Source organism: Marmota flaviventris, chromosome 16 (assembly GCF_047511675.1).
Source record: "Marmota flaviventris isolate mMarFla1 chromosome 16, mMarFla1.hap1, whole genome shotgun sequence".
NCBI lineage: Eukaryota > Metazoa > Chordata > Mammalia > Rodentia > Sciuridae > Marmota > Marmota flaviventris.
The window spans coordinates 34,929,054-34,956,660 of NC_092513.1; the positions used below are offsets into that span (position 1 = coordinate 34,929,054).

Below are 27,607 nucleotides of genomic sequence, written 5' to 3' on the forward strand. Positions count from 1 at the left end.
AGAAAGAAAATAATCAGATCAGACCGAGAAAAGGAGAAAGAGAGAGCGAGAAGAGAGAGGGAGGGAGAGAGAGAGAGAGGGAGGGGAGAGGAGAGAGAGCGCGAGCGAGAGAAGAGAGGAGAAAGAGAGAGAGAGAGAGGGAGAGAGAGAGAGAGTGAGAGAGAGAGAGAGAGCAGAGAACGAGAGGAGAGCGAGGTGTAGAGAAACCGAGGGGGAGAGAACCCGAGTGTGTGTATGCGTGTGCGTGTGTGAGCGCGAGCGAGCGAGTGAGGGAGAGGAGCGAGAGAGTGCGAGCGAGAAAGAATAAAAGGAAAGAAGATTTTCTCTATGTATATAAAGATGGCCACGTTAGCAAACGGACAGGCTGACAACGCGAGCCTCAGTACCAACGGGCTCGGCAGCAGCCCGGGCAGCGCCGGGCACATGAACGGATTAAGCCACAGCCCGGGGAACCCGTCGACCATTCCCATGAAGGACCACGATGCCATCAAGCTGTTCATTGGGCAGATCCCCCGAAACCTGGATGAGAAGGACCTCAAGCCCCTCTTCGAGGAGTTCGGCAAGATCTACGAGCTTACGGTTCTGAAGGACAGGTTCACAGGCATGCACAAAGGTGAGTGCACCTTTCCCTCCCAACTTTGCCAGGGAGAAGGAGCGGGCGGGCGGCCGATCGGCCGGCGACTGACGAGCGGGAGATGGGCGAAAGGGAGCCGCTGGCGGGCGGGCGCCGAAGAGGGAGGCGCTCGGGCAGCGGAGACCTGAGCTGGGGTGCGTGGGGGAGCTGCTCGCTGGGGCAAAGCTTGGTTTTGGGGGAGAAGCTGATAGGAGCTGTGCCGTGGGGAGAGCAGCGGGAGCAGAAGATGAAGAGAAAGAGGGGATGGTGGGGGAAATGGGGCTTGGGTTTTTGAGTAAAGCGACTTGAAAGATTGGGATAGGGACTGCTGCACCGGGCGAGACCTGGACGCTGAGCGGACTGGCAGGCGCTCGCGGGCCAGGGACCTAGGGTGCTGTCCATCGCCGTGGTGCTGAAAATACTACAGGAGATGGTCTCTTCATCCTCCGCTCTGGGCCAGAGTAGCAGGAGCACAGCCGTCTAAAAGGGAGAGAGGTGACAAATTCAAAGAATTTTTTTTTATTTTGCCATTAATTTTACAGTAAACTCTCCTTATCGAGCTGTGTGCCTCAATAATCTGGTTGTTGTGTGAATGGTGGTGTGGAGAGTGGGGGGAAGGGGGTAGCTTGAATGTTTGAAGGAAGGAGTAATAAAACCTAAGGCAAGAATTAGCAAGGACCCTGTCATCCCCTGGGTGGAGTGGGGGTCTGGGAAAACTGGATAGTCCCTTTCCCAGGAAAGCTGAGCTTTTGGGGGAAAATCGTATGTGTGTGTGCAAGATATGCTTTTTGAAGGGTGCACCCGAATTTATCCCAAACTCACCATGCAGAGTCCTTTATAGTATATTACTGCTCCCTTGAAGCAATTATTGCTAGTGAGTGCTTGGGGGAGGGGGAGACAAAATAATCAAAGAATTAAAACCTAACAACTTTTTAGGAAAGTGGTCATGGGAATTGTCTGCAGTCTGCCTGTTTTCTCCTTGTTTTATTATCTTTAAGGCAGAGCCCCAAATGTGTTCAGTTGTAGAATGTGTGTGGGTGGCTGGTGGGTGACGAAATTAGCCCAGTGCTCCGCTCCCTAACAGTAATGTATAGGATGTGCAGCGGGGATTAATCGGTGCTGGAGCTGTGTGGGCAAGTTAAATGCTTTCTGAGAGAGATTGATCGCCAGGCAGGGAAGGAGCACGGGGCTAAGGAAGTTGTAGGGGATGTGTATGGACGTTCCGTTTTTAATAAACAGTAGTGTGGAGAACCGCCGAAGATGCTGTGTTAGAGCTGGTGGTTTCAAAGATGAAAACACACGTACACCCACCCCCACATAGAGAGCAGCCTCATCCTTGGCCACAAATGGGCTCTGAACAGAGCTGATCCTCTAGCACATTAGGTGCAGGGCGCAAAGCTGTCTGGCTCTCTAAGCAGCAGTGGTTTTCACTACCACAACCACCCTCCTTCTCCAGCCCTCCCTTCATCCGAATACTAAACAGAGCTCCAAACTCTTCATAGTTGGAGTCCCAGAGAGCAGTTTTTATTGGCTTTAGCATCTTCCAGCTTGCCTGCTGAGGAGTAAATCTTAAAGTTAATGGCATGTTGAGTAGCACAAAATCACAGCAGAATGGAAATATACTGGGTTTGTTGGGGTGGGGTGATGGTGGGGGCTGTAATGGAAAGAGAAACCAACCTTTATCCAATATGGAGAAAATGCCTGTCTGTTCAAAAGATAGATTGAAAAGGTGGAGTGGGGAGGCAGTCTTCAAAATAGTCAAAGAAAAAAAAAAAAAACACTTTCCCCTCCCTCTCAAGTGAATCATATCTTTGTAGTTTTTCCCTTTCCAATCAAGCTCCCTAGGAGCTAATCAAGGTTTGTATCAAACCTTTGTCATTCTAATACATCCCCAGTTTTAAAAATAGTAATAATAAAAATTTTAATAGCATAGGTAGGGAAGTCTCTTGCCCATCTTAATGATCAGTTCTTGTGGTAATTTAAGATTTCAAACTTGAAAGAATTTAGAACCCACTATAGGCAAAAGACAGTTGTGAGGATCTGGGTGTCCTGTGGGATCTGAATTGGAGCATTTCATTTGCTTCTTTATTTCAAATGAAATAAACTTTAACAATATTTCTTGGTCTCTTCTCAACAATCACTTGCTGATATTACTTTGTTTTTGATGTAATGAGGACTCTCTGGTATTATAGTAAAGAAGTAGAAATTTTATCATTTGTATCAGGGAGATAGAGAAGGTTATTATATGTATATATCATATACATATCTATATGTAGCTATCTATATATAGATATGTACATGATGTATATACACATATCATATATACATATATATAACCCTCCAGAATTCCTAGGACAGGAAAAACTTCATTTTCTAAATAATTCCTCTCCCAAACTGTCTCAGTCAGTGATAGGCAGGCCCGGTGGCTCCGGCACACTGGGTGCTTCGTTGTCGCAGCTCACCCGTCAGCCTGAGCATATATCTTTCCTTATGAAACTTCCTGCCTCTCCATCCCTTTGATTTTTCGAGTTGAGGTTGGGGCACAATGTCTCTAGCAGTGCCTGGAAGCTCCCAGAGAGCTGAATAAATGAGACCGTTTCCAAGGGCTGGTTTATTCAGTCCTAGTAGAGTTTGAACTCCTCCTTCAGTGATGCAGCCTGATTTATTAGCTAATCCTTATAAAATAAGCCTCTGGCCACCTTAAAAAATTACATGCTTGCCATTGGTGATTAATTACTGTTAAGTCAAAAAGCATGATGAGGTTTGAAGAATGAGGATTGCATTTGGCTTCTACATTTCCCCCATTTGTACATTGACAACGTGAGTCTAGGGTAGAATCATGCCTTTGTTAAGCCTGGTTTCAGGGCATGTTTGTGACTCTTGCTCTCCCCTTCTTGAATGTCTAACTTCTAATGAATCATTCTGGGTTAAAATTGAGAGACCCAACAGGGTACTGGCCTCCAGCATGGATGGCATATGTATGTTATTAGTTTTTAAAAAGCAGTAAAAACTAAATGAAATGCATGAGATTTCAGGTGGGTATCCATTTGTTGGGCACCTGCCATTTCAGGTAACTAAAGAAAGAAGGAGTTCTAAGGGTTAATGGAATACCTGCCATGCGTAGAGTGCACCTTAAAAGGCAATTACTCCAGTCAAATTGGGAGTCTGTGGAGGAGGGAGTGGGTGGGTGTTGTGGAGAAAACCCAGCTATGTCTGAGAAAGGCTGTTGGGCTGGGAAGTAGCAAATAGCAGCTGTGGACCAGGGTAATTACTGTAAAGGTATATTTACCCCCTGGAGACCAGCAAGCATTGGGGAGAGGGGGATCTGGGTGCTGGGCAGAGGCAGAAAGGAAAAAAAAAAGCCCCAAATCAAAATTCAAAGAAACAACACCCCAGGAAGAAAAACCACTTTAATGCAAACTCTCTGGTTAACTCAGTCTTCTTTTCTCCCCCATTGGACGCACTTTTCAAAAGATTGTTTTTCTGGCCTGCAAAAAGAAAGACATTTTACTATTGATTAAAGAAGAGTGAGGCAAATTCCCTGGGTAGCTGCAGAAATGAGCTGAGGACCAATTTTGCCCCTTTTTGTAGAATTTTTCTTCCTTGGAGAAGGGAACAGATCACCCACTAGTGTACTTCTCCTCTTCTCTCATTTTTAATTTACTTCTCTATTCTTTTTATTTCCTGGAGAACAAATAGAGGCAATGACCAAAGATACATATATACAAACACACATACACACACACACACACACACACACAGTGGATCACACATGAATAAGCCGGCAATCCATTCATAACTTTGGTCCTGTCTAGCAGGATAGGAGGCAGCAAAGACTGAGTTACTGGGAGACATAAAGACTAGTGCTCTCTGGATAGCCATATTATAATGCATTATCTTTGAAGTCATTTAAGTCCAATTTAAGTGGTATTTAGTATAATATTTATGAATTAATGTAATATAAACATAGGGCTGTCCCCAAAGGTTTAAACAGCCTTTACTACTGATGTGTGCTTGTTCCCAGAGCCTGCAATGCATTTTAATCTAAACAGCTAAGTCCCTATCATAGTACCTCCTGTTATCCATTCAGAGCAGATCTGTGCCTGGGTAACTACTCTGCCTTGAGATTTCTCCCACTTCATGGAGGAAAATGTACTCAACTGACAGTCTGGGCAGGGCAGGGGTTCCCAACCCAGAAGCCACAGCTGCAGGGACATCAGCCTCTCGGACTTTCACACTACACCCAGAAGGAGGGTGGAGACAGAGTAAAGGAATCTTCTGTGGATTTAGCTCCAGAAAGTGTATCATTTTCAGATATGCTCACCATCAGCTGCACAAGCTCCTGTTTCCTACCTGAGTAGGAAGTGCCTGAAGCCCCTTGATTTGGGGTGTGACCGGGAAAAACTGGAAAGACAAGGTCTATTATTATGTTTTGGTGATTTATGACTATCTTCATGAAATTACACTTTATGTTTGCATTTAAATGCAACAATTTTCAGAATATTGCATTTCCACCTCTCAACTTTAGCCGAGGTAGCTCATAGGTGAATTAAAACCACGAGGCTGTGTCTGATTTCTGTTTTAAAATGAGTCTAAGAGTGAAGTTAAAGTATCAGCATCAGCTCAAAAAGATGAACTTTTTCTTAATTACTTTGGAAAATAAAAAGTCATTTTTTTGTACAGGAAAAAAGATTAGCCGAATGACTGGTTACATACCTATAGTTTTTAAAAGAAAGATTTGCATTGCCAGATATAGGGAAAATAGAATACACAGCATATGAAAACAAGAAAAACACTTTCAAAAAATAAGTTTTACCAAAGAAAACGATCAGTAGCAATCATTACAAGACTAAAGTGCATCAAGGCAACAGCCAACATTTAAAAAAAAAAAAAAAAAAACTCCAAATTCCAGATGTTAATGTGTTCTATTTAAAAGAAAAGAAAAAAATTATTAGGAAATTATTGGTTTATTTAGGAGACTGGTGGTTATTTTTATTTGTGCATAATTTTATTTGTCTTTAAAACAGACTTTCTCAGAATCAATACAAAGAAACAAATTAGCAGGCACCTGTGTACTTAATATGTATTCATGTACAAACATGACTAAGTGCATCCCACACATGTGAAAACCAGGGCTGGCCTAGATTTCACTGTAACTCAACAGAGAAATATTAACACTTTCGACCTCCACTCCTAGGCTTTAACCAGAAGTCTGGATTGGGCTGAAAGAAGCCCCTTGGCATACTGTCACTCCCCTCATCACCTGTTCCGGTTGGCTGAATGTTTGTGGCTTCTGGGACACAAAGCAAAATAAAACAAAAACAAAAGCTTTTCTTGAATGAACTCATAGCTTGAAAACAACCTAAAGGAAAACAGTTACAAAATTTTATGCCATAGATGTGCCCCCACATACAGTCATATTGTAAATTTCTCGGAGTTCTTTCAAAGAGCTGTTATCTTGGGGGCAATCCTAATGCCCCATGACCTCAACACTCCAGCAGCTTGCTCATGGCCATCCTCATCACTACTATTAGCATCCTCATCCTCATCATTATAGCTTATACACCAGGAGAGAGAGGGGCTGCCGAGTGATGACCAGGGGAATAGCTGAGGACACTATCACATTGGTTGAGAAAAGAGCTGGTCCCAACTTTGTCTGAGATGAGTTTGAGGAAAACTGCTGACTTCACATCTTCCACATCATCAAGAAATTGTCAGCTTCCAAGTTGACTGAGGAGGGATTTCAGTTAAAGAGGATGTAAGGTGAACTTCCTGTGGAGGAGAGGGAGATGTAACAAGAGAATGAGGCCCAGTGTCACAGGCAGGAAAACTGAAAGTTCTAGGGTCCACATGCCAGCAGGAAATTGGGCATACTGGTTGACGGTGGCCGAAACTGCAGCAGCTCCTGAACTTGGAAGGGGAATCCCAAGTGACATGCAAAGGTAGAGGGTGTGAAAACCAGTGTGTCTGTGCATACCAGAGGGTAGAGGGAGAGAAGATGCTGCAGCCTATGTGGGTGTTGTTGGTGTGAGTGTGTGTGTGTGTGTGTGTGTGTGTGTGCATGTATGCACATGTGTGCACATGCATGAATGTAAGTGGTATGAAGATGATGTTAGGGGCAGTTTTATGTTGCAAGGTGATATGCAGAATCAGGAAGAAGTGTGACGAAGGAAAGGGGAGAATTTGGAGAGAAGGACACTGTCTACATTTTTATATACATCTTCTGGCTGTAACTCCATGGCTGGGGTCTGTCAATGATCCAAGTTCCAGTGTGGAGGTGTGCTCTTTTTTATCTGCCTGATTTCCCTACCCAGCCATCCAGGTTTGGGAGAGAATCTCATCCTCATCCCCCACCCCATCACCCTTTGAAGTCTGGCCTGCTTTTTCTCACCCATTGACTCATTTTAGAAATGACCTTCCATCTGGAATCTGAGTGGCCAGCCTCAGAGCCCAGCTCTCTGCAGGACTAATTTTCACCACCCACTGCTTACCTACCCCACTCACTGGCCCCTGGCATCCCAGCCTACTTTCCTCTTGCAGAGTCTCTCTCTCTCTCTCTCTCTCTCTCTCTCTCTCACTCACACACACACACACACACACACACACACACACACACAGTACTTGACAGGCTTAGTCAAGACAGGTTTCAAACAGAATGCTGCATTTTCCCTAAACACAAGTAGGGTGTGGCAGACACACAGCCACACTCCTTTTGGGCTCTCTATAATAAGAGACGCCCCCATTTATTTCTGTCTTTTCTAAGCCCTTTAAATACACAGCCTCTCCAAGAATCACAAAAGGCATCCTGTGTCACCCAGAGAGCCTAGGGGACTGGACTAGAGCCCACCTTCCAACTTAGCTGTAGCACCTTTCATCATCAATTCTCCTTCTTCTCTTTCACTGAAGAGACCCAAACCCCAAAGTGGGGCCTGATAAATAAGGAAAATGTTCTAATTGGCCATATAAGGAGGCAGTTAAAGGTGCTGGGGCAGAAAGACAATTATAGGGATAAAAAAAAGGCAGCAGAGGGATTTTCTGAGTTGATGTACTTGCCCTTAGAGCTTCCTCCACTTCCACCCATCAAGTTCCAAGTGGCCCTTGGATAGGTATAAAACCCGAGCCACAGACCTCCCCACAGGAACCAGCAAGGCTGCCGGTGGGAAAGCCCAGGTGTAATGCCCTGATTTCTGAATCCCTCAAGAGTAGAAAAGGATGCTTTCGGGATTATACATTCACAGTTTCTCCCCTTTCACTTGCTCCACATTTGGTTTCTCTTATCCTTCCTTGTATCTCCCCTCCAGCATGAGCTGACTGAGACTCTCAAACAGAGCATTCCCAGCAGTCCCACTCAGGAACAAAACCTATGTGGTCATCTGCAAGATGTAAATAAATGGGTGCCTTCATAGAGGCAGATGTAGTCCTGGTTCTGTGAGGACAGATGGCCAAAAATATTGATCAAACTCAGGAAAAAAAATGATAATGAAATGGCCTCCCACAAGAGTTTAATTGACAGAGACTTCCAAGGCCAGCTCTAGACAGTGCATAAACTGACCATGATGTTACTTTATTGCAATACACTCTGCTTTAATTAATTATCACCTTTGTTAAAAAGTGGCTACAGATCAACGGTTTCTAGATACTTGATAATACTAACAAAGCCCCTGATGCCTTGGGCTGCCCCACAGCTGGCCAGTGAGACCAGCAAGTTTCTTGTTTGCTTTCCTCTTCTCTGTTGACTTCCCTCTTTGTTAAAGACAGACGTTCTTGCAGCAGATCTGCTCTGTCCTAGAACCAGGATTATGAGCCGCATAGTCTGTCAAGGGCAGGGGACTGCAATTCAGCAGCTATTTCTAAAATAACAAAATTCAGAGTAGTCCACCTTAGAATCTATCTGATGGAAATGAGGATTGTGTCAATAGAAGGAAAAAAAGAGTTTGGAAATGGGGTTTATAAAAGAGGTGTGTGTGTGTGTGTGTGTGTGTGTGTGTACATGCACCAGGGACTTTGTGCACATCCACATAAATATTATGGGATCGATACTTTTCCCATCCACTGCCCATATCTCTTAACTTCTCCCTCCTGTGACTTGAGCACCTGTGCCACTGTCGTATTTCATGCTGAGAAATGCACGCAACTGAAGCATGCATAGATGATGCTGTATTGAACCAAATTGTTGTTTGGATTCAGTTGTGAAGTCTTCTTGCCCACTGAAGGACCGCTCGCCTGGGCTATGTGATACCTAAAGAATCCACTTTTCAAGATATGATGGGAACTTCACTCCTTGGAGTCCCCCAAACCTACAAACTGACAGGTGACTTACTTGAAAGCAACCCGTGGAGTTGTTCTAGGCAGATTTGAATGCCATACGTGGCTGTTTGTTCATTATTCTAATTTAATGATGCAGTCACACCTAATTAATCCATGTCTGGTTTATTCATACACTATGTCTGAGGATCCAAAAGATCTCTCTAGCTAGCCAGCTTCCCTTCACAGGGACAAGCAAGGGGGCATCCCTGACAAGTGAGCATGTCTGGGTTCAAGCAGGATGGGATCACTATAGAACGAGCCAATAGAGGCATGGTCCCTGATGCCACCGTCCACAGGAAGGCATGATAGCAGTCACAGAGATACATAGCAATGAGCTCTGTATGTCTGTGTACACACACACAAAAGCATGCCTTCTGCCATGGAATTCCACAGACACACTCCCTTCTCGTAGGCAGCAGGCCACACCCCACCATGCAATCAACAAGGCTGGTGGCATGTCAAGTGTCATTTTCGGGGGACTTTGGTGCAGACAGTCAAGAGGTTGAGCTGAGCTGACCTCCTTCCTTCTGGCCTTAAGAAAGTGGAGTCAGATTAATTGCTGACAGTATACACACAAATAAAGAGACTGAGGCTGGGAGTAGCCTGTGTCTCAAGTACAGCCTGCAGCATGGCCTTCAGTGAACCTTCCAGTAGCTGGTTCTGGCCAGACAGCTCCCAGTGAATGCTGTCTCTTGCCTGGCAGGTAAATTGAGAGAACGAGGCATCAACCTAATAATATCCTTATAAAGCCAAGCCTCCTCGCGCAAGTCCTGGGAGAAAAGAGGCATCCAAAGATCAAACACTACATCACAGTGTATTTGTAGGAATTCTCTGATTCTGCTACCTCCCTATAATGCTTTAATTGACTATTTGATCAGCTCTAAAAGGGCCGGTGTTCAAGACAGACTCACTCACACACACTAATACACACACTTACATGCACACTCAGGTATATATGAACACACTCACATGCCCACACACATACACCCACCATAAAAATATGTGCACACAAACATATTCTCTTACACACCACATGCCATCATGTTCACACCAGTTCATCCAACATGGGTAGATTTTCACAGGAGATGCTTGAAGGTGAGTGAAAAGCACACACCTAAGATTGTACACGTCCTTCCAGTAATGTGCTTATCAATACCTTTTAAAGAAATGTGACAGCCAGCCCAGAGTGATTCAGTTGTGTGGACAAAGGTCAGCATATAGATATCCATTATTAATAATATCAATATCTTGGTTGACCAATATAACCAGAAACTGTATCATGTCGCTGCTGATGGGCGAGGCTGGGAGGACTCCGCAGCAATAGCAGGAAATTACGCCCATGTAAAATTAATCATATTGACTGGTTCTAAGAATATACAGGGAGGCAACAATGTTGGTAGTGCTTGCATGGTAGAAGAGGGGACCTTGTTCCCAGAGGCTTCATGAACTCCCAGGAGGAAACCAGCAGGTATGGAGGTGTTCCATGTGACAAGTGAGAACAGTCTCCCTTATCCGGCCTCTGCTTTTCAACAGGGTGAGGTGGAGGAGAAGTGTTCTCTGAACAGGAAAAGAAAGAAATCGGATCCCCTAACCATTCTCCATCCAACATATCTATATCTTTCTGTCCAATCAATACCTGGCTTGGCTTGGTCTCACCGGATGAGACACAGAGAACATCCTTGCCCCTGCTGTGGGAAGAGGTCTATCTCCAAGGGAGTGGTGAGAGCAGTGTCCCTGTTTACATGGTAGGATACTGGCCCTGGGAGAAGTCATTGTGCACTCTGTAGATTGGGTGTCCCAGAAAGAAATGCACCCAATCAGATCAATCACCATGATTGAGTTCTTAGGACCAGAGCCTCAGGCTGCAGTTCAGTCAGCATTGCTGGTGGGGGTGGGAATGTTCTGGACTTTGGAGATCTGCTTCTTGCTGAGGCTCACCTCTCATTGTAGTGAGTGAGAAGGAGAGGGAAAGCCATGTTTCCTTGGCCTTGGAAATCCCTTGGTGAATGCACCATCCCTCATTCCCTTGCCCACTAAAGCCTCAGCTCAGAATGTCCTTGACCCTGAATATTACCTGGAGGTATCTCAGAATGGAAGAGAGCAAGCTCAGGGAGTGTCTCCAGGGACAACCAAATACCCAATAGGCTTTTCTAGGTTCTCAGAGACCCCTTTAAGGCAGCTTGGGGGTCGCCTGCTTTAGAGGTCGGCCCATCGTGGGATGATGATAAATACAAGAGGGGCTGCCAGCCCAGAGCAGTGGCACTTACTTGCCTGTAATCCCAGCCACTCCGGAGGCTGAGGCAAGAGAATCACAAGTTCAAGTCCAATCTTAGCAATTTAGCAAGAGCCTGTCTCAAAACAATACATTTTTTTTTTCTTTTAAAGGGGTTCAGAGTGTAGTACTTGCCTACTGTATGTCCTGGGCTCCACCCTCCAGGACTAGAAACAACTGAGGAGAGAGCGGGTGGGAGCTAGTGGAAAAGCCTTTGATTGGAAAGGAGGGTGAGGAAACAGATGCCTGTGACTGGGGTGGGAGGTGGAGACCTCTTGCGGAAGGGCGCTTCTTTTCCGCAAGGAATGGCGCTCGGTCTGCAGTAGACAGGCTACATCGGATCCTCCTCCACCCACCCAAGCCGGCCACCAAGGGGCAAGTCTCCTGGCTGCAAGCACACTCAGAGTTTCCCCCAGGCTCTTACATCCAGCAGGAGGGATCAAGCCACCTGGAGGGTCACGGTCATTCCTTCCCCAAGGCGCCCTACCCAGTCTCCCTTGCTGAGCCCCAGCCAGTTCCCAGAGTTTGGGACAGGCTCCTGGCTGGGTGTATGGGGAGGGCCGGTCCTGGTGCCAGAGCTCCGACCTCCCCCAGAAGTGTCTTGTCCCCTCTCCAGTCACAAGGCTTGGGTGTAAGTAGCATCAGGAAGAACAAACGGTTGCGTGGAAGCCCGGCCACTCCTTTAGACTCTTTCCATACGTTGGGGAGGAGCCCCCAAACTGTGTGGGGAGAAGGACTCCTCTCCTCTGGCTGTCTCCTGCCCTCTGACGGAGAGAGGAAGAACTCTCCGCGCACTGCCGCGGGCCCCTGAAACCAAAACGCCCTGCGCCTGCCTGCCGCAGTCCAGGCTCCGCCCCAGCCATGGAGCTGTAGGTTCGTCCCCGCCCGCAGGCCACTCCCTCAGGTGAGAGTTGGCTGCCCCTGAAACCAGCAGGTCTCTGCCTAGGTGGGTGATGTGGGTCCCTGGGTTAGTTCCCTCGCTTGCCAAGTTAGGACTGGGCCTAAGGCTCCAGCAAAATCGGACACACACAAGAGAACCAGAAAATCCAGAAAGTGTTGTCTCTGTACCTATGTGAGTTTGATTTCGTTTAAATCATTAATAATTGCAGTCTATGGTTTAGTTTGAGTTTTATTCTGAATTCCATATGTTGGGGAGGTACCATATGTCAGAAGAGGCACCGGAATCTTTTCCAAACTTAGGGGCCCCACTTGCTACTTACCTCAACTTCTGCAAAAAAAAAAAGAAAAGAAAAAGAAAGAAAGAAAGAGAAGGAAAGAAAGAAAAGAAAAGAAAAATCTCCAAATTTTCCCACAAGAGGCACAGGAGCAAACACTGCACCTGAAGAAAAGGGTAGGCCTTAGTGAGGGTTGATGGAGTAGTGATCAGCTGGAACACCTGCCACTGGGGTCCTGCCTGTTCCTGCCTATTTACCACCAGAGGCAGGAAAGTCGCCATGGTTTGTTTTGGGCTTTATTATATTTTCCAGTGGTTTTACTGAAAATAATAATAATAATAATATCTTCCTCTGTACCATCGTCTTGACTATTTCAATAAGCAAATGGTTAGACTTATTTTACACTAAATACTGTTGGAATTCTGTTGAGCAAGTTTGGAAATCCCTTGGAAGGAGGAGTAAGGGGAGAGGCCTGTGTTCGGGCAGCCAAGTTGGGACTCCAGGGAGAAGAGGGGAAGGATGGAGGGTACCCTGGAGGGAAGTGTGTGGGTGGGCTGCTGTGAGCAATCCTTGGGCAGACCAGGTCACAGTGGAGGCTCAGAAGGGACTGCTCTTCTGAAAGGGAGACCTCGATGTTCAGGGGGACCCAGCTGAAATAAGTGGGGAGCCGTCAGGAAAGGCCATACATGCAGGCTACCCTCATCCAGCTAGAGCCAGCAGGAGCCTGACTTCTGTTTTCTCCTGGTGTGATACCTTGTCTGCTCCCCGTGCCACCTCCAATGCCCTAGTTTGTTTTTCCCTTTGTTTCTCAGGTTTCTCTGCAAAACATTAACTCTGAATGTTCTGTCCTCATCTCAGCTGAGCTAGTGATTAGGAGGGCTGGTCATAGCAGAGGCCATGCGGCCAGGAGAATGTTCCACAGACCAGCAAAGCCGGAGGAGGGGCCTGCTGGAAAAGAGAGGCATCACTGATCTAACTGCATTTGGCCTCTGGGATGCCCTGGCACTCCCAGCTCTTTTCTCTGGTGCATGGGCAATCTTTCCTGCAAGCAGGGAAAGAGAATGGGGAAGTATGTCATGCCCTGCCACCAGAAGCCCCCAGGACTGATGGGGGAGACATAGGCCTCTCTCAGAGAGGCACAGATTCATAACAATTCAGTCACCCTAAGTGAGTGTCAGGCTCTGACCTCGGAAAGTGAGTCTCACCAACACAAGGTAACTGGATGTGGTAGGAGGTGGCAACCCCATAGACACAAAACTGCCACTGCAAATGTCCTATGTGGGGAATGTGGGAACCCCCAGAAGACAAGTTCTCAGGTAGGGGGAATGAGGGACTTGGAGCCAGGTGGCCAGGTAGAGAGGGACAGCAAAAACCCAAGCAGGCAGATGGGGAGAAGACGGCACAGGAGACTGGAGAGCTGACAGGTCCGAGTGTTTTGTTTCGTTCCATTATGTTTTGTTTTTGTCCCACTGCAATGAAGTCTCATTCTCAGGCTGGTGGACAAAGGAGTTTCTCCTTTTGACTAAATGCAGACCCACTGCCAGCCGGGCTGAGGGAGAAGGGAGGCAGTTACTTCCAAGGAAATCAGTGACACACACAGGACCTGCCAGGGCTGTCCTTGCTCCTCACCTGCTTTGGGGCTGCAGTGTCCTTCAGCTGTCCCAACTGCAGCCCACTTGGGCTGAGAAATTACTCATAGAATATTTAAACCGTGGCCATGTTCCCTGTCACCGAGGCAGGCATCCAGATTGCCCCCACAGGCTCACTCAGACCAAGGTCCCCAGCGATGCACGGAGGGGTTCTGGGATTGGAATCTTCCCGCACCCCACGCCCTTCCTCTGCACCCCCCCCCCAGTGCAGAAATGGCTGGATGGCAGCCAGGCAGTGAGGATGAAGCTGGGGACAGAGTTTCCTGGGGTGACACTGGTCTTACAGCTGTAGGAATCTTGGCAGGGCCTGGGAAGAACTGCTCCCAGAATGGACAGCACACATGGGCAAGGGTGCAGAGAGCTCCTGGGTAGCCCATGCACTGTAGGAGAGAAGTTGGGTGCCTCTCCCATTTTGGAAGACAGAGACAATAGAGGAGGTGGCCTTTGGGTCAAATTCATCAGGGGATGGGGACTCCCCTCATATAGGTCTCCCATGGACCTTGACCCTGGCATTTTTCTACCTCGGGGATATCTCAGGGGAGACCAGAACTGGGCTAGTCATAGAGCTAGAGTAAATGCAAGGCCTAGCTCCTTGCAGAGAGGTGGAAGTCACTAACAGTGATCTCCCAGCACCATTCCAAACCCCAGGCACTTTTCCTCTTTTACACTGCTCCCCCAACCTCAAGCCCCAAGCCTCAAACCCAAGCCACCAAACCAGGACCCCTGGCTCTTAGGCAGTGAGCCTCAATTGAAACTGACCTCTTTCTCCTATCCTTTCAAATCCAGCCCCTTGCTGATCTGACAGATCACACTGGGCAGATGTGCCCCTGGCAGCTAGTGGACATTAATGTGTCACCATCTCTGTGGCACATGCATTTCAACAGACTTCAGAGTCCAAGTCTTAACCCAAAGGAGCATCTCCAAAATTGGGGGAGGGAGGATTTTCCCGCACAGGCCAGGCCAGGGGATGCTGAGAGGCAGGGAGGTCTGTGGGCAGCATGGGCTTGCAGGCCTAGAGTTCAACTTGCCCCGCCGCATCACCAGAGGGACCCCAGCACGAGGGGGGTGGGGGCTAATAACTTAGCCATCCTCCCAGCAGGGCCAGCAGATCCACAGAGGATGTCATGCCGGAGGTTTAATCAAGTATTAAACATGGTCCGTAAACTTAAACCAATGTCATATCTGGAGCACCAGGTCCCTCTCAGGGAGCAGCCATCCCTGCTAGGGAAGATTCCAGTGTAGTTTTGTCTGGGTGCTGAGATAGGGGATTCCTCATTCATGCCCCCTCTGGGGACAAAGGGGAGAGACCCAGGGACCCTGGCAGGTGAGACTTGTGACAGTCCTCCTCCATTCTATTATTCATTTCCTCTGATTTTTATCTAATCTCTCCCTGATTGTCCTGGTGAAACTTAATAGACAAAGTGAATTTTTATTACATCATCAATATAATCGCCAGCTAATCAGCGGACACACAGGGGCCACCACAAGCCCTATAGCTCCTCATCTGGCTTCATAAATAGTGGGAACAATCACTGACAAGCCCAACTCCTCCACCGTCTTCCAAGAGGGCCCCCCTCCCTGCTGCGCCCCTTGTCCAGGTCTAGCCTGGGGTTTTCAGTCTTCCCACAGATCCCCCCACCCACTGGGCCACATTGCCGGTGATGGCGATATCTTCCCAATTAGTATTTTTAGTTTTCTTCCTTCCAGCTTCAGCTGTTAAAATCACAGATCTGGGGCTTGTGTTTCGAATGCCAAAATAGCCTAATGTCGACTGATTTTGATTCTACTTTCTTCTACATTGGGAATATGATATGTCATAAGATATTACATAATCCTCCGGATCACAGTACATACTATAAACTACATCATATGCCAGAATAAGTCACATGTCCTACTGTACATCTATAACCTATGTACGAAGTTGTTTGCATCAAAGTCACAGCATGCATCTTACATACCGTATCACAGATAATTCTTGCATTTTATTTATATTATCTCATGCCTCCCATTTCTATAGCATTTTAATCTGTAAAGTATTTTTTGTATCTTACTTCTTTTTAGCCCTGTCATAACCAGGTGTAGTTGAGACCTTTTTTTTAATAAGGAAAAAATGGAAAAGGAACAATGAAGGAAATTACAACCCAGTCAAATCCTGCCAAGGTACATGAAGCTGCTCAGGCTTGGGACGGATGCTAGTGAGTCAGGGCAAGTGGCCTGGGTGAATTGAGTTGCAGAGGCGTGACTGCTGATCAGGCAGTCTGATTCCTGGTGCTTGGCCTGCTAGCAAAGGGTCCCCATCATTTAAGGAACAGATCACCCCACCAAAACCGCCCTAAGATAAAAGCACAACTGAGTGCACCACTTTCCAAAGTAAATTGGGAAACCGGGCTCATTCAGTAACGGAAACACACCTTCTCCCCTGCTGTCTGGAGTCCAAGCCACACTGCTCGGCTGTGGCTTGGATTCGGGGGAAATCAGCAAATATTACTGAGTGCTAAATCCTGTAAATAAGGTGAGGAATGAGGCTAATGGATCGGATTTGGGGATCTGCGACACCATTGACTATTTGGGAGGAGGGAATGGGGTTCTCGCAGGATATCAGAGCCAGCTTTGGGAGTGACCGGCCACCCTTCAGAGAGCCGCTCTACCGACTCGCGTGCAGAGCGCTGGTTCCACCATCTCCTCGGCCGCTGGTCTATGTGTGTCAGGGTCCGTGCATAGGCTCCTCTCGGTCAGGCAGTGATTGGCTCTGGGCACAGCCTGCTGCAGGGCAGCTGGTATGCCAAGGATGCACCGCACCCAGGAGCCCGATGCCAGAGTCCTTGCCTCGCCCTGCCTGGGGCTCTCCTGGAAACCCAGCCCCTTTTCACTTGTCCTCTTCTACATCAATGCATTGGAATCTGCTCTATCTACCTCTCAGGGTCATTATGAGTGTCAAATGAGAAGGGAAAACGCAGTGTGAATATTTAAATATCCAGGCTCTTCACCATGGATTAAGGGCTGGCAACCCTACCAGACCACTGAACGGCTCTGACAGTCCTGCCTACTCTCAAAACAGGATGCAAGGGGACTGGGACAACACGAGGGCTCACAGGTGGACAGGAGGGAAGATTGACGATGCACCTACTAGGTGACACACGGAGCCTCTCACCCATTTTATCTCATCAAATCCTTTTGACAAAACTTCCACGGAGATGTCACTGTGCCCCTTTGAATGTCGAAGAAATGGAAGCTCTGAGAGCAATAATTTAACCAAGTTTCAAGCACCCAAATCTGTCGTATTCTCAAGCCCACCACATTTCCATGACTGCACACTTCCTTTGTGGAAATAAGTAAAAAATGTCATCTCTTCATTCGCCTTTGTTTTGCAGATGGGGAAAGTGTTACCAGTTAATGTGTTCTTAGATCATTGCACACCATCTTGTTTGAAGGATCTGAAAACACAGACACATGTACATAGGGACATGCACACTTGAAAGGGCACACACAGACACACCCGTGCACATATACACAGTCACACACCTAGAGACTCACGAATAAATATAAACACATACAAAAATACACTCAGATATGGGCACCCTTGCACTCAAGCACACACACAGACTCAAAAGTGCTGCTATACTCACAAACACATTCACAGACACACGTGTGTAGAAACACTCTGTCATACACATAGACACACGTGAAAATGCACACAGAGATACACTCATGGATACACTTGCATACCCTCACACATACCACTCCTAATGACAAGGCTGAATTAACCACAAGGCCATAGATACAATTGAGCATCCTACTCAGCAGGAGAAGTACAGTCAGCTTGTTTGGAGAAAGGGGTGACAAGGGCCCAGAACAAAGGGGAGACAGGAGCAGAGAGGGCCCCTCAGCTAACCTTTCAGCAGAGGCCAGAGGTCAGAAGTCCTCTCCCTGTGCAGCCCAGGGGTGCATCAAGGCTGAAGCCAAGTCTTCCTTAGAAATCAACAAATCCACAGAAGGCCTTCTCCAAGAGACACTCCCTCTACAATCTTCCTACTATGGCAACCCACAGGATCCCAGCCAAGTTTCTATTAATCTGACTAAGACCAAAGACAGATCCTAGAAAAATGTTGGGCAGGCCCTTCCCAGGACCACCCAGCCCCATGAATTGGCCATGGGCAGCTCTCAGATAGTAAGATGGGATCTGCAAGCATAAAAGGTGGCTTCCAGAAGGTGGCAACTGAAAAATCAGGAAAGAGTAGGGGAGGTCTATATTTGGAGGTTCTCCTGGAGGCCAGCTCAGGCTACCTCTTCTGTGGCCCAGAGCAAAAGACAGTCTGTGCACACTCCAGCCTGTGCCTTGCAACCAAGTCTGCTTCCAGCCCTCTGGACTTCTGTCAGTCCATGGGAACACACTTGGCAGAGAAAGTGGCCCTGTTCACTCAAACACATACAGACACACTGAGCAAAAGGCTTGACATAGGCAAGAAATTTATCAAGGAACTGGAAACCACTGTTTTTCCTTTCTTTAAGACAAACTCCTGACAATCTGGGGATGAGGTCACTATGGTTTTCTCACATGATGGATGAGCAGACCATTTGAAAGTTGAGGCTTTCCAGGAGTGAAGGGGCAACCTGGTTTAGCAGCATCAACTTCTGCTGTATGCTGGATGGGAGATGTGATAGGCTGCTGCTGGAGGTGGTGCATGAGTTGCTCTTCTCTGCACAGACACCCCATGCCAACAGGCTGCAAGGGCCAAGGTTCGGTGGGCACCACTAGGTGTATTCTTAGACTTTGCATCTATCTTGTGTCCTGTGTGTTGTGTACACACGGGTGTGTTGGTGTTGTGTGCATCAGATTTGAAGGGCTATGCTTTCTGCCCTGGTTCTGGAAAGAGAAGAGGAGATGCACAGGGGCTTTCTCCATTCCTCCAGGGCTGCAAGGCTCCCTCATCTGGGGCTCTCTGGTAGCGCCCCATTCCTTCCTTCCCAGCTCTAGGGCTAAGAGCACCTCTGTCTCAAGGTTGAACCTGTGGCTCTGAGCAGAGCTGCAAGATCCGGAGCCCCTAGCTGCGGCTGCAGTGAGAACACTGTGCATGTGTTTGTGTGTCTGTGTGCACACGTGGGTGTGTGCTGTGTGTGCATGCCACCTCCATGTGAGTACACTCCAGTCTCAGTCAGTGAGACCCAAGCAAGGAGATGTGTGGACGTGTGTGCTCATACATGCTGAGTTTATGCAGGCATGTGTGGGCTGGTACGGCTCGGCTGGGCCAATTTTTAGTGACAGATTGTGTGTACGTCTATAACTACAGTTTCTACCAAGTGCATGTAAAAAACAGAAAAGATGAGTCCAACTCCCTGGGTGGGCACTTCTGCAGTTCTCTGCAAATGTGTGTGAGCTTGGATCTTTGGGGGGCCTTTGGCCAGGGCATAGGGGAGGGTTGTGGGGAAGAAAGGTTCTGCACACGTAGTTGTGTGCAGCTTAATTGGGGACATGGAGTCAGACAGTGTCCTCCAGAGACCTAACTGCTTTCCTGGATGTGCGGCTGGGCCATCTGTGGCATTTTCTCACACTCTGCCCACAGATTCCCTGGGAGACCGGAAGAAGAGGGGATCGACTCCCCCAAAAGGTGGCCCTGAAGCCTAGCTCCCTTTGGAGACAACTGCAAGTGGAAGGCCACGTGTGTGTGTGTGTGTGTGTGTGTGTGTGTGTGTGTGTGTGCGTGCGCGCGCATGCATAAGAGAAACAGGCAGCTCTGGGGAGAGAGAGGCCCCCCACCCCCCACCTCCATCTGGGCTGGAGCAGATGGTTGCTCAGACCAGACCAGTGAGGCCAGAGGCTGCGCCTGGAAGCTGCATGTCCTAAGGGAAGGACATTGCCCACGAGGGCCAGGGGGAGCCCAGGAAATGCCCTCAAGCTGAAAGCATCTCTGTCTCATGGGCCTCTCCTTCTGTCCAGACACGTTACCCCAGAGCCTAGCTACAGGTGTCCTGCTCCTTTGCCTCATCTCTGGGCCCTTGGAAGCTGAATCAGCTGCTGGGGTACCCACACAAAGGCAAGGCCTCCGGAGCCTGGCTCCCGCACAAACTCACTGCTCCTGGGCAGCGGCAAGAGGGCCAGTCTTACCCACCAGGCATCCTGGGATCTCAGGCACACACTGAGCAGCCACCTCAACCACTGATCTGAAGGCCCCACCATTCTGGTCCCTAAGGACACCACCCCGTCCTCACACCCAGGCTTTCCGTCTCTATTTCTTCAGCAGGCTGCTCTGGGACACACAGCACACTCAGGTAGACCAGCCCTTCCTAGGACCTTGTATCAGAATTACCCGAGTGTCTGGTGAAAATGAAAGTTCTGGCCTCATCCCCACACCTTTGAATTCCCTGAGAATGGGCCCAGGAATCTGCAGCTGGCCACCAGCTCAGGAATCTCTCTGCAACCTCAAGTCACCTGGTATCGCCAGTCCTACAGTTACCTTTCTGTCTAGCTTGTTGGAATGCTCTGCCTCCCTCTTGGACACAGGAGGACCCCTTCACACCTTCTAGGTGTTCTCTAACTTTCTGTGCCCTGCTTCTTGGCCACCAGGGCTCAGCCTTCTTCCCCAGATGAACAAACTCCCACATACTCATGACCGTCTGCTTACACCATAAGACTCATTCCTTAGCTGCTGCCATGCTGACTGTGTTTGGGACGTATCTTCTCCACCTGCAGGAAGTGGGTTCCAGATCTCACAGTCTCTCCTCTCTCTCTCTCTCTCTCTCTCTCTCTCTCTCTCTCTCTCTCTCTCTCTCCCCACACACACACACATACACACATACATACACATGCATGTCCCCACATACCCAAGATCTCTAATAATACATTTTGTTCAAGTTTACATAGGTGAAGCTATTCCACCCCAGCTCTATGGGATCATTCCTCTGCAGCACAGCTTCCCAGACCCCCATAAGTGGGAGGCAGAGGGCTCAGAGGCAGAATAGGGTGGTACAGGCAGCCCTAAGCTCAACCCTTGCTGCTCCACTGACATACTGTGTGACATTGGGCTAGTCACTTTGCCAACCTCAGTTTTTCTTTGGAGCCAATGGGAACATACACACTGCCTAAAGGAGTTTATTGGGCGTATGGAATGCAGTAATCTAGGTAGAGCGTTTGGCACAGTTCCTGGAACATGGTGAGCCTGCAATAATTGTAGCTAGAGAACAAATGAAAAAGAAAAAAGAAGTCAAAAGAGTTCACGACCCAGGCACCCCTGGCCTGGTGTCCCCTGTCCCTTCCTAGGAGATTAGTTCCATCTCTGCAGCTCTGTGCTTAGGCTGCTCCCCCATCTGGGGCACCCTCTTCCCTTCTGCTTCCCCCCACTAAAGCTGGCTCCTCTGCAGAGGACTGAGCCCCCTCCAGGAAGCCTCAGACTGCTGCAGCACAGAAGTAGCTCAGAGCGCCTGCAGCCTGAGTCTCGCAGCCTGGGGCCCAGACACTGCCCCTCCCAGCTGCGCGTGCCTGTCAGGCCACCTCTCCTTACACTGGGAGCTCTCAGAGGCGAGGCAAGGCCCGGCCATGGCACCCTGTACCCAACCGACCTCCCTGCAGGCTCTGGCTGGACATGTCGCCGTGGGCACACACCTCGTGAAGACTCCCCCACTTACCTGGAGGGACTAGGGGAACCATCACTCTGGCCCTTAGCAAACTCCAGATGCTTTTTAATATGAAGTTTTGGTGGTGTTTTTCTCCATCGTGAATAGTACATGTTACAGGGAATGTAAAGAAGAGGGGAATGTCGGGAGAAGAGAAAAGCATCCTTGATCGCACCTCCCTAAAGACAGCCGCTGTGTGCGTTTTGGTTGCCCTCAGTCTGTTCCAGTCAGAAGCCTCACACTGTCAGGCTCTTACTCTCCTGCGTTCTTCCCAGTGCCCAGCTACGCATTGCATGAGAGGTACACACGAGAGTCACAGTCCCTGCCTGCCAGGGAGGCTTGTGGACTCCTGAGGAGGGGACACTCAGAAAAGCAAAGCTCAAAGCACCACCAAAACACAGCCAACCTTCCCTATAGCACTGCTTGGAATGCTCTTCCACCCCATCACCTGTTCCCTCCATGCATGGCCAGTGGTCAGTGAGATGCCTGGCTTGGAAGAGGCAGGTCAGGGGTATCCCCGGATGGGAGGAGGATGGAGCCCTTTGAGCCTCTCCAGATCTCCACTTTTTCACCTGGGAACATGATGCCATGAATCACCCAAGGGAACACTCTAACCCTGTGATGTAAAGGGTTAGAGGCCAGGATGGAACAACCATTAGGGACTCTGGGAGGATGGGGACGAGGACAAGTATGGGTAGATCTTAGGAGCAGCTCAGAGACCACCATCCCAGGTTGAGGCACCTGGAGAGTCTGGGTCCATGCACACAGCGGAGGGGAAGCTTGCGGCAGGGGCTTGCAGGTGGTTTAAAATGGAGATGGGTGTGAGCCTTGGTCCTCACAAGCATTAGGCCCTTAGCCATGAACCCAGGGAGGCAGATGTGGTGCATTGGAAAGAGTGCTGGACCCAGAGTCCAAACACTTGGGTTTTTATACTTAGGAGCTGCAGTAGGACCACGGACAATGGTTTTTATTCCGTGAGCTCTGAGCTCCTCCTAACCTGGAAGTCAGGAATAACACCGACCCCGTGAGTTATCGTGGCAATTAAATGAGAATATGTAGAAACATCTCAAGCAGTCTCCCATCATTGTAATCATCATCATCATCATCATAAGAGAATAATTAACCCGTATTTATCATTTACCATGTGCGGGCACAATGCCAAGCACTCTAATATGCTATCTCATTTAATCCTTCCAGTTTTACTAGGAGGAAGTTTTGACTCCTATTTTACAGATGGAGACAGAGGCACAGAGGAACTTCCCAGGGCACAGAGCAAGTAAGTGGCAAAGCCAAGATGCCACACTGAGCTCCCGAGAGCCGTGCGCTTGGTTAGGAGTGCTTGTTAAGTCCCTCTGCCCAGGGCTGAGAGAGGCTTGCTACCTGGGTCTCAGCTTTCACACACATAAACCAGGATGGAAGATCAGAGCAGCCAGCTCGTGAAGTTCAGTGGGTGCACAGTAAGCACTCAATAACGAGTGTTTATTTATTGCTTCTGTTTACAGCTCTATTCCCAAAGTGAATTGTTTGTTTAAGTAAGGAGCATTTACCTTTATTACAGTCATTGGTAAATAAAATTATATTTGCATTTCCACAAATATGTATGAGTTTAATTAGTCTTGCAATTCGTACACAAGAGCCAGTCCAGGAAACACATTCATGAGCTCACACTTCTACCTTAGGCAAAAAAAGCCTCCTCCAAAGAACACCATCAGGATTAAATAATTCATTCATTCATAAATACTTATTGATCACCCACTCCGTGCCAGGCACGGGTCTAGCTTCTGGAGACACAACGGTGACCTAGGCAGATCAAGTCTTGGCTCTTCTGCAGTTCACATTTTCTTGAGGTGAGTTAGGTAATGAATTTAAAATAGAAATTAAAAACCTGATCCTAAGTGCTAGGCTGAGAATTAAAATGTATGAATGAGGTTTGAAGTGTACTGGGCCAGTGGGAAAGGGTCTCCTGAGACACTGAGATTCAAACCAGCCCACACCGTGGGAGAAGCACTTCCGGCAGCAGGAACCACAGGTGCAAAGGCCCCAAGGTGGTAATAAGCTTCGTGTGTTCAAGGAACAGAAGGAGGATTCTTATGTCAGGAGTGTCATGAGGGTGGTGGGGAGAGCTGGGTGGGAGAGGCTGGGGGTAGGCTGATTGTGTCAGGCCCGAAGGCCCAAAGAATGGGATATATGAGCTATATTCAGTCAATAGGGAGAAACATCAGAAGAGGCAAGTTCTGTACATTCCATAAAGATCTTCCTGACTGCCATGTGGAGCTACAGAAAAGCAGACATGGAGGTGGGCCACCTAGGCAACAGTGGTGGGGCTTGAACCAGGACCCGCGGTGGATGTTCAAGAAGTACAGAGGTCAGGATGTGTCGGTAGACTGAGTGTGGAGTGAGGGAAAGGAGAGGGGACCAGGACAATTGTGCCACTCAGTGGTGACGCAGCACTTAGTGGGAAAAACGTGCTTTAGGGGCACGTGATCAAAATTCTTCTTTGGCCACGCTGAGACCTGTTAGATGTCCAGGTAGAGGTACTGAGACGGCAGGTGGACATCAACCCTGGAGTCCAGATGGAGGATCCAGGCTGGAGTTATAAATTTGAGAGGCATCGGGATGTCATGATATTTAAAGCCACTTAATAATAGAACAAGCTAAAGAAGACTGTAGTTTTTTTCGTCTACATTTTTTAATTGGTGCATTGTAGTTTTATATATTGATGGGATTTGTTGTTATATATTTGTACATGCACACACTATAACAATAGATGTGATTTTGTTCTTCCCCAGTGTGGACTGAGCATCAATTAGGTCACAGACCACATAGTGTGCGTATGAGGTCACACACACGTGGAGCCAGGGAGTCCTCTCCCCACAACACCCCTCACCCCACTTCCAGGCAGGGACTCGTTGTGTCCCACTTCTAGCCCCTATGGTGTTACTTATGAGCGAATCCCCACTGCACTGTCTCACAGAATTCAACCTGCATCTGTCCATCCGATGCTCCCGCCTAAGTCCCTCATGCTGTAGCTTCATTCCCTCCAGCTTTTGCAAGGGCCACTGCTACTGCGTGTCTTGGAGCGCCCCTCTCCCAGGATGCCCAGGTTGTATCCCACCCAGCCAGGAAGGCAGGAGCCGTTCTCCAGGGGTGAGTCAGCCAATTCACAGCGGAGATGTAGGTCGCCCAGCTCCCTCCTCCCTGCCCTCTGCTGCAGCTCAAACCTCCCACCCTGCTGGCCCTGGCCTGCCTGTCCTTGTGGCCCATACACTCCTGCCCCTGCCCCATTGGTCCCCAAGCCTATCCTCACCAGCTTCATTCCCTTGGGAATTTCTCTTTGGCTCCCAGAGCCACCGGGGAGCCACCACCAAATTGCCTAAGGCAAACTGCTGGCCCTTTGTTCTTTTAAAGTAATGCACACACACACACACACACACACTCACACATACACACACACACACTCACACTCACACAATAAAAACGACAGACAAGGAGCAAAGGTGATGTTTTACTTACGCACTAGAAATGTACTCAGTCAATCAGGGCCCTGAGAGGCTCTGGTCTGGGGACGGGGGCCTGTGGGTCAAAGGCCCCCAAGGCCACAAGCTTCTTCTCTGCCCCTTCACTGATTGCAGGCAAATGAGGGCCTCTCCACTTGAGCCTCACTCCGAACACCTCCCCATCCCAGAGCCATACCTCCTTCCTCACCACCATCAGAGACAAGGATCAGGCTCCACTGTCAGGAGGGTGGTCTCCAAATGGCCCCTGTAATGATGGGTAGCTGGATGGAAGGGCAGATGAAGACAGCTACATGCTCCTAAATACACATGTGCCATCGTTTATCAGGTAGTCATAATAAAACTACATCCAGTGTTTAGTGCTTAGACATTCCAGGCCTGCCTGTTCATGTGACAATATCACCTCTGTCCATCCTCGTGACAAACCCATGACATGGCCAGTTTAATTAATAGCCATCACAACACGTGGTTATTTGCATTAACAATTAATTTCATTTAAATGCTATTTAAAATGTGATCCCTCAACCTCGCTGGCCATGTTTCCAGTGTTCAGTGGTTGAAAGAGACTATGATGCCCCCCAACCTACAATGGGTTTCCACCCCCATAAACCCATCCTGAGTAGGAAACATCCTAAGTAGAAAATGCATTTAAAAATCCCAAAATGACCATGGCTTAGTGCACAGTGCACTGATGTCTCAGTGGCTTCCTTTCATGAAAAAAAGAGAGATCTAAATTCAAATTTTGAAGTCTGATTTTTAATGAATGTGCACAGCCTTTGCCCCATCATAAAGTCAAAAAATCCTTATTCAAAACATCCTACTATGGGAACATCTGTACAGGCGACCAATGCAGTCAGCACGATTGATGCAGAATGTTTCCTTAGACAATGCTGCTCTGAAATATTGCAAGTGGGGAAGGCATGGGGAACACTGTGCCTGCACATGCTAGCACAAGTACACACGTGGAAACACGCATGTGAGCCTGGGGGGCATCACTAGAATGTTCACATGTGCACAGCATATAGGCCATTGTGTGATTGTGTGTATGTGTTTAGGCTGCCATGCATGTGCATAAGAGGTGCCTAGCCCTTGTTCTCCACCCCACACATCCTTCTGCCTGAAGGCATGATATGAACATGATCTACAAAATCTAACCATCTGGGTTTCGAGGCTGGCCCTCTCACTTTCTAGCTGTGTGACCTTAGGCAAGTGGCTTAACTTCTCTGTGCCTCACCTTTCTCTTTATAAAATGAAGATGATAATGGAGCCATCAAGGGTTATTAGGAACATTACATGAGATAATACGTGCAAAGCTCTCAGCAAGCCTCCAGCACACTGCGAGCTATTAATAAACGTTAGCTGTTACTGTCGTTTCCAGAAGGCAGTGTGTTTGCTACACTGGGACAGCCGTGGAGAAGAGTCTGCAGGTGGGGGGGGGGGGCGTGGAGAGCGCTGATCAGATGCAAGGATCGCTTCATACTTGAGCCCACTCACCAGTGTTTAGCGAGGGCATCGGGCGGGGCTGGGGATGAGCTGGTGAGGTGCTGCAGGGACACCACCGGCCCTGGGTAGAGAGTCTGGGGCAGAGACAGTGCTGGCAGCCAGCACAGGAGGAGGCTGGGTAGAAACGGAGGAGGAGCTCAGCCGTGGCGTGTTGTTTACAGCCTAGATCTTCCGCTCGTGCCCTCGGAAATGTGCTGCTTGGTGAGGAACAGTGAGACAGCCACGTGCCTAACTGCTTCACAATGTCAAAATTGCTTTCTATATTCAGCAAAACACCAGGACCGTTATTTCCTCGCACTTGGCCCTCTAGGATCTAAAGTCTCACCTGGGAGATGAGACCAACCCACAAGCGACAACTGGAATGAGAAAGAACCTGAGCAGGGGAAGCACCTGAGGGAATCTCTAGTCCGAGGCAGTCAGAACACAAATCCGCCCAACAGGTATTGGTGGAGTTCCTGGGCTGCGGACAGTCAGCCTTGTGGGTGCTGCAGGGAGGCCCCCCAAAAGAAAAGATTAGCAAGAGCCCTGCCCTCCAGGAGTTGAGGGCCAGGACAAGAGCCCCAAGGGCCTCTGCAGCCTAGTGAGATGCATCCTCAGGGGCATGGGGTCTTGAGTGAGAAGATTGTGAATAGAAACTGGTATTTGAAATGTGCATGAAGGATAAATGCGACCTTACAGAGAGCAAAACAAGTCCACCGAGATTGGGCAGCTTGCCACCCAGGGCCACACTGTGAGTCGACAAGAGCCAGGTGTGAAGTCTGTCCACTGTGGAAAGATGGAAAAAGAAAGCATGCATGTGCATGCGGAATTCGGAGCAGAGCCTAAGAAGTGTCCATGGTGATAAGAGACCTCCATCCCTGGCTTCATCCAGCGGGTCTAACCTCCAGGAAGGTCCCACCCAAGTACAGGCTAGAGACTGCCTGTGTTTTCAGATGTGGCCAGCAGAGGGCATCAGGGCTACTGCA

At 48.6% G+C, this 27,607-nt stretch overlaps 1 protein-coding gene across 14 annotated transcripts in view; it reads left to right on the forward strand.

The window, feature by feature from the left end:
• The first annotated feature begins 327 nt into the window (after window positions 1-327).
• Window positions 328-27,607, forward strand: part of Celf4 (CUGBP Elav-like family member 4) — a 290,930-nt gene continuing 263,650 nt past the window's right edge. For all 14 annotated transcript variants that reach the window (XM_027935558.3, XM_027935559.3, XM_027935562.2 and 11 more), the window contains exon 1: window positions 328-613. In XM_027935558.3, the coding sequence (XP_027791359.2) occupies window positions 328-613 (286 nt within the window). The remainder of the gene's footprint in view (window positions 614-27,607) is intronic.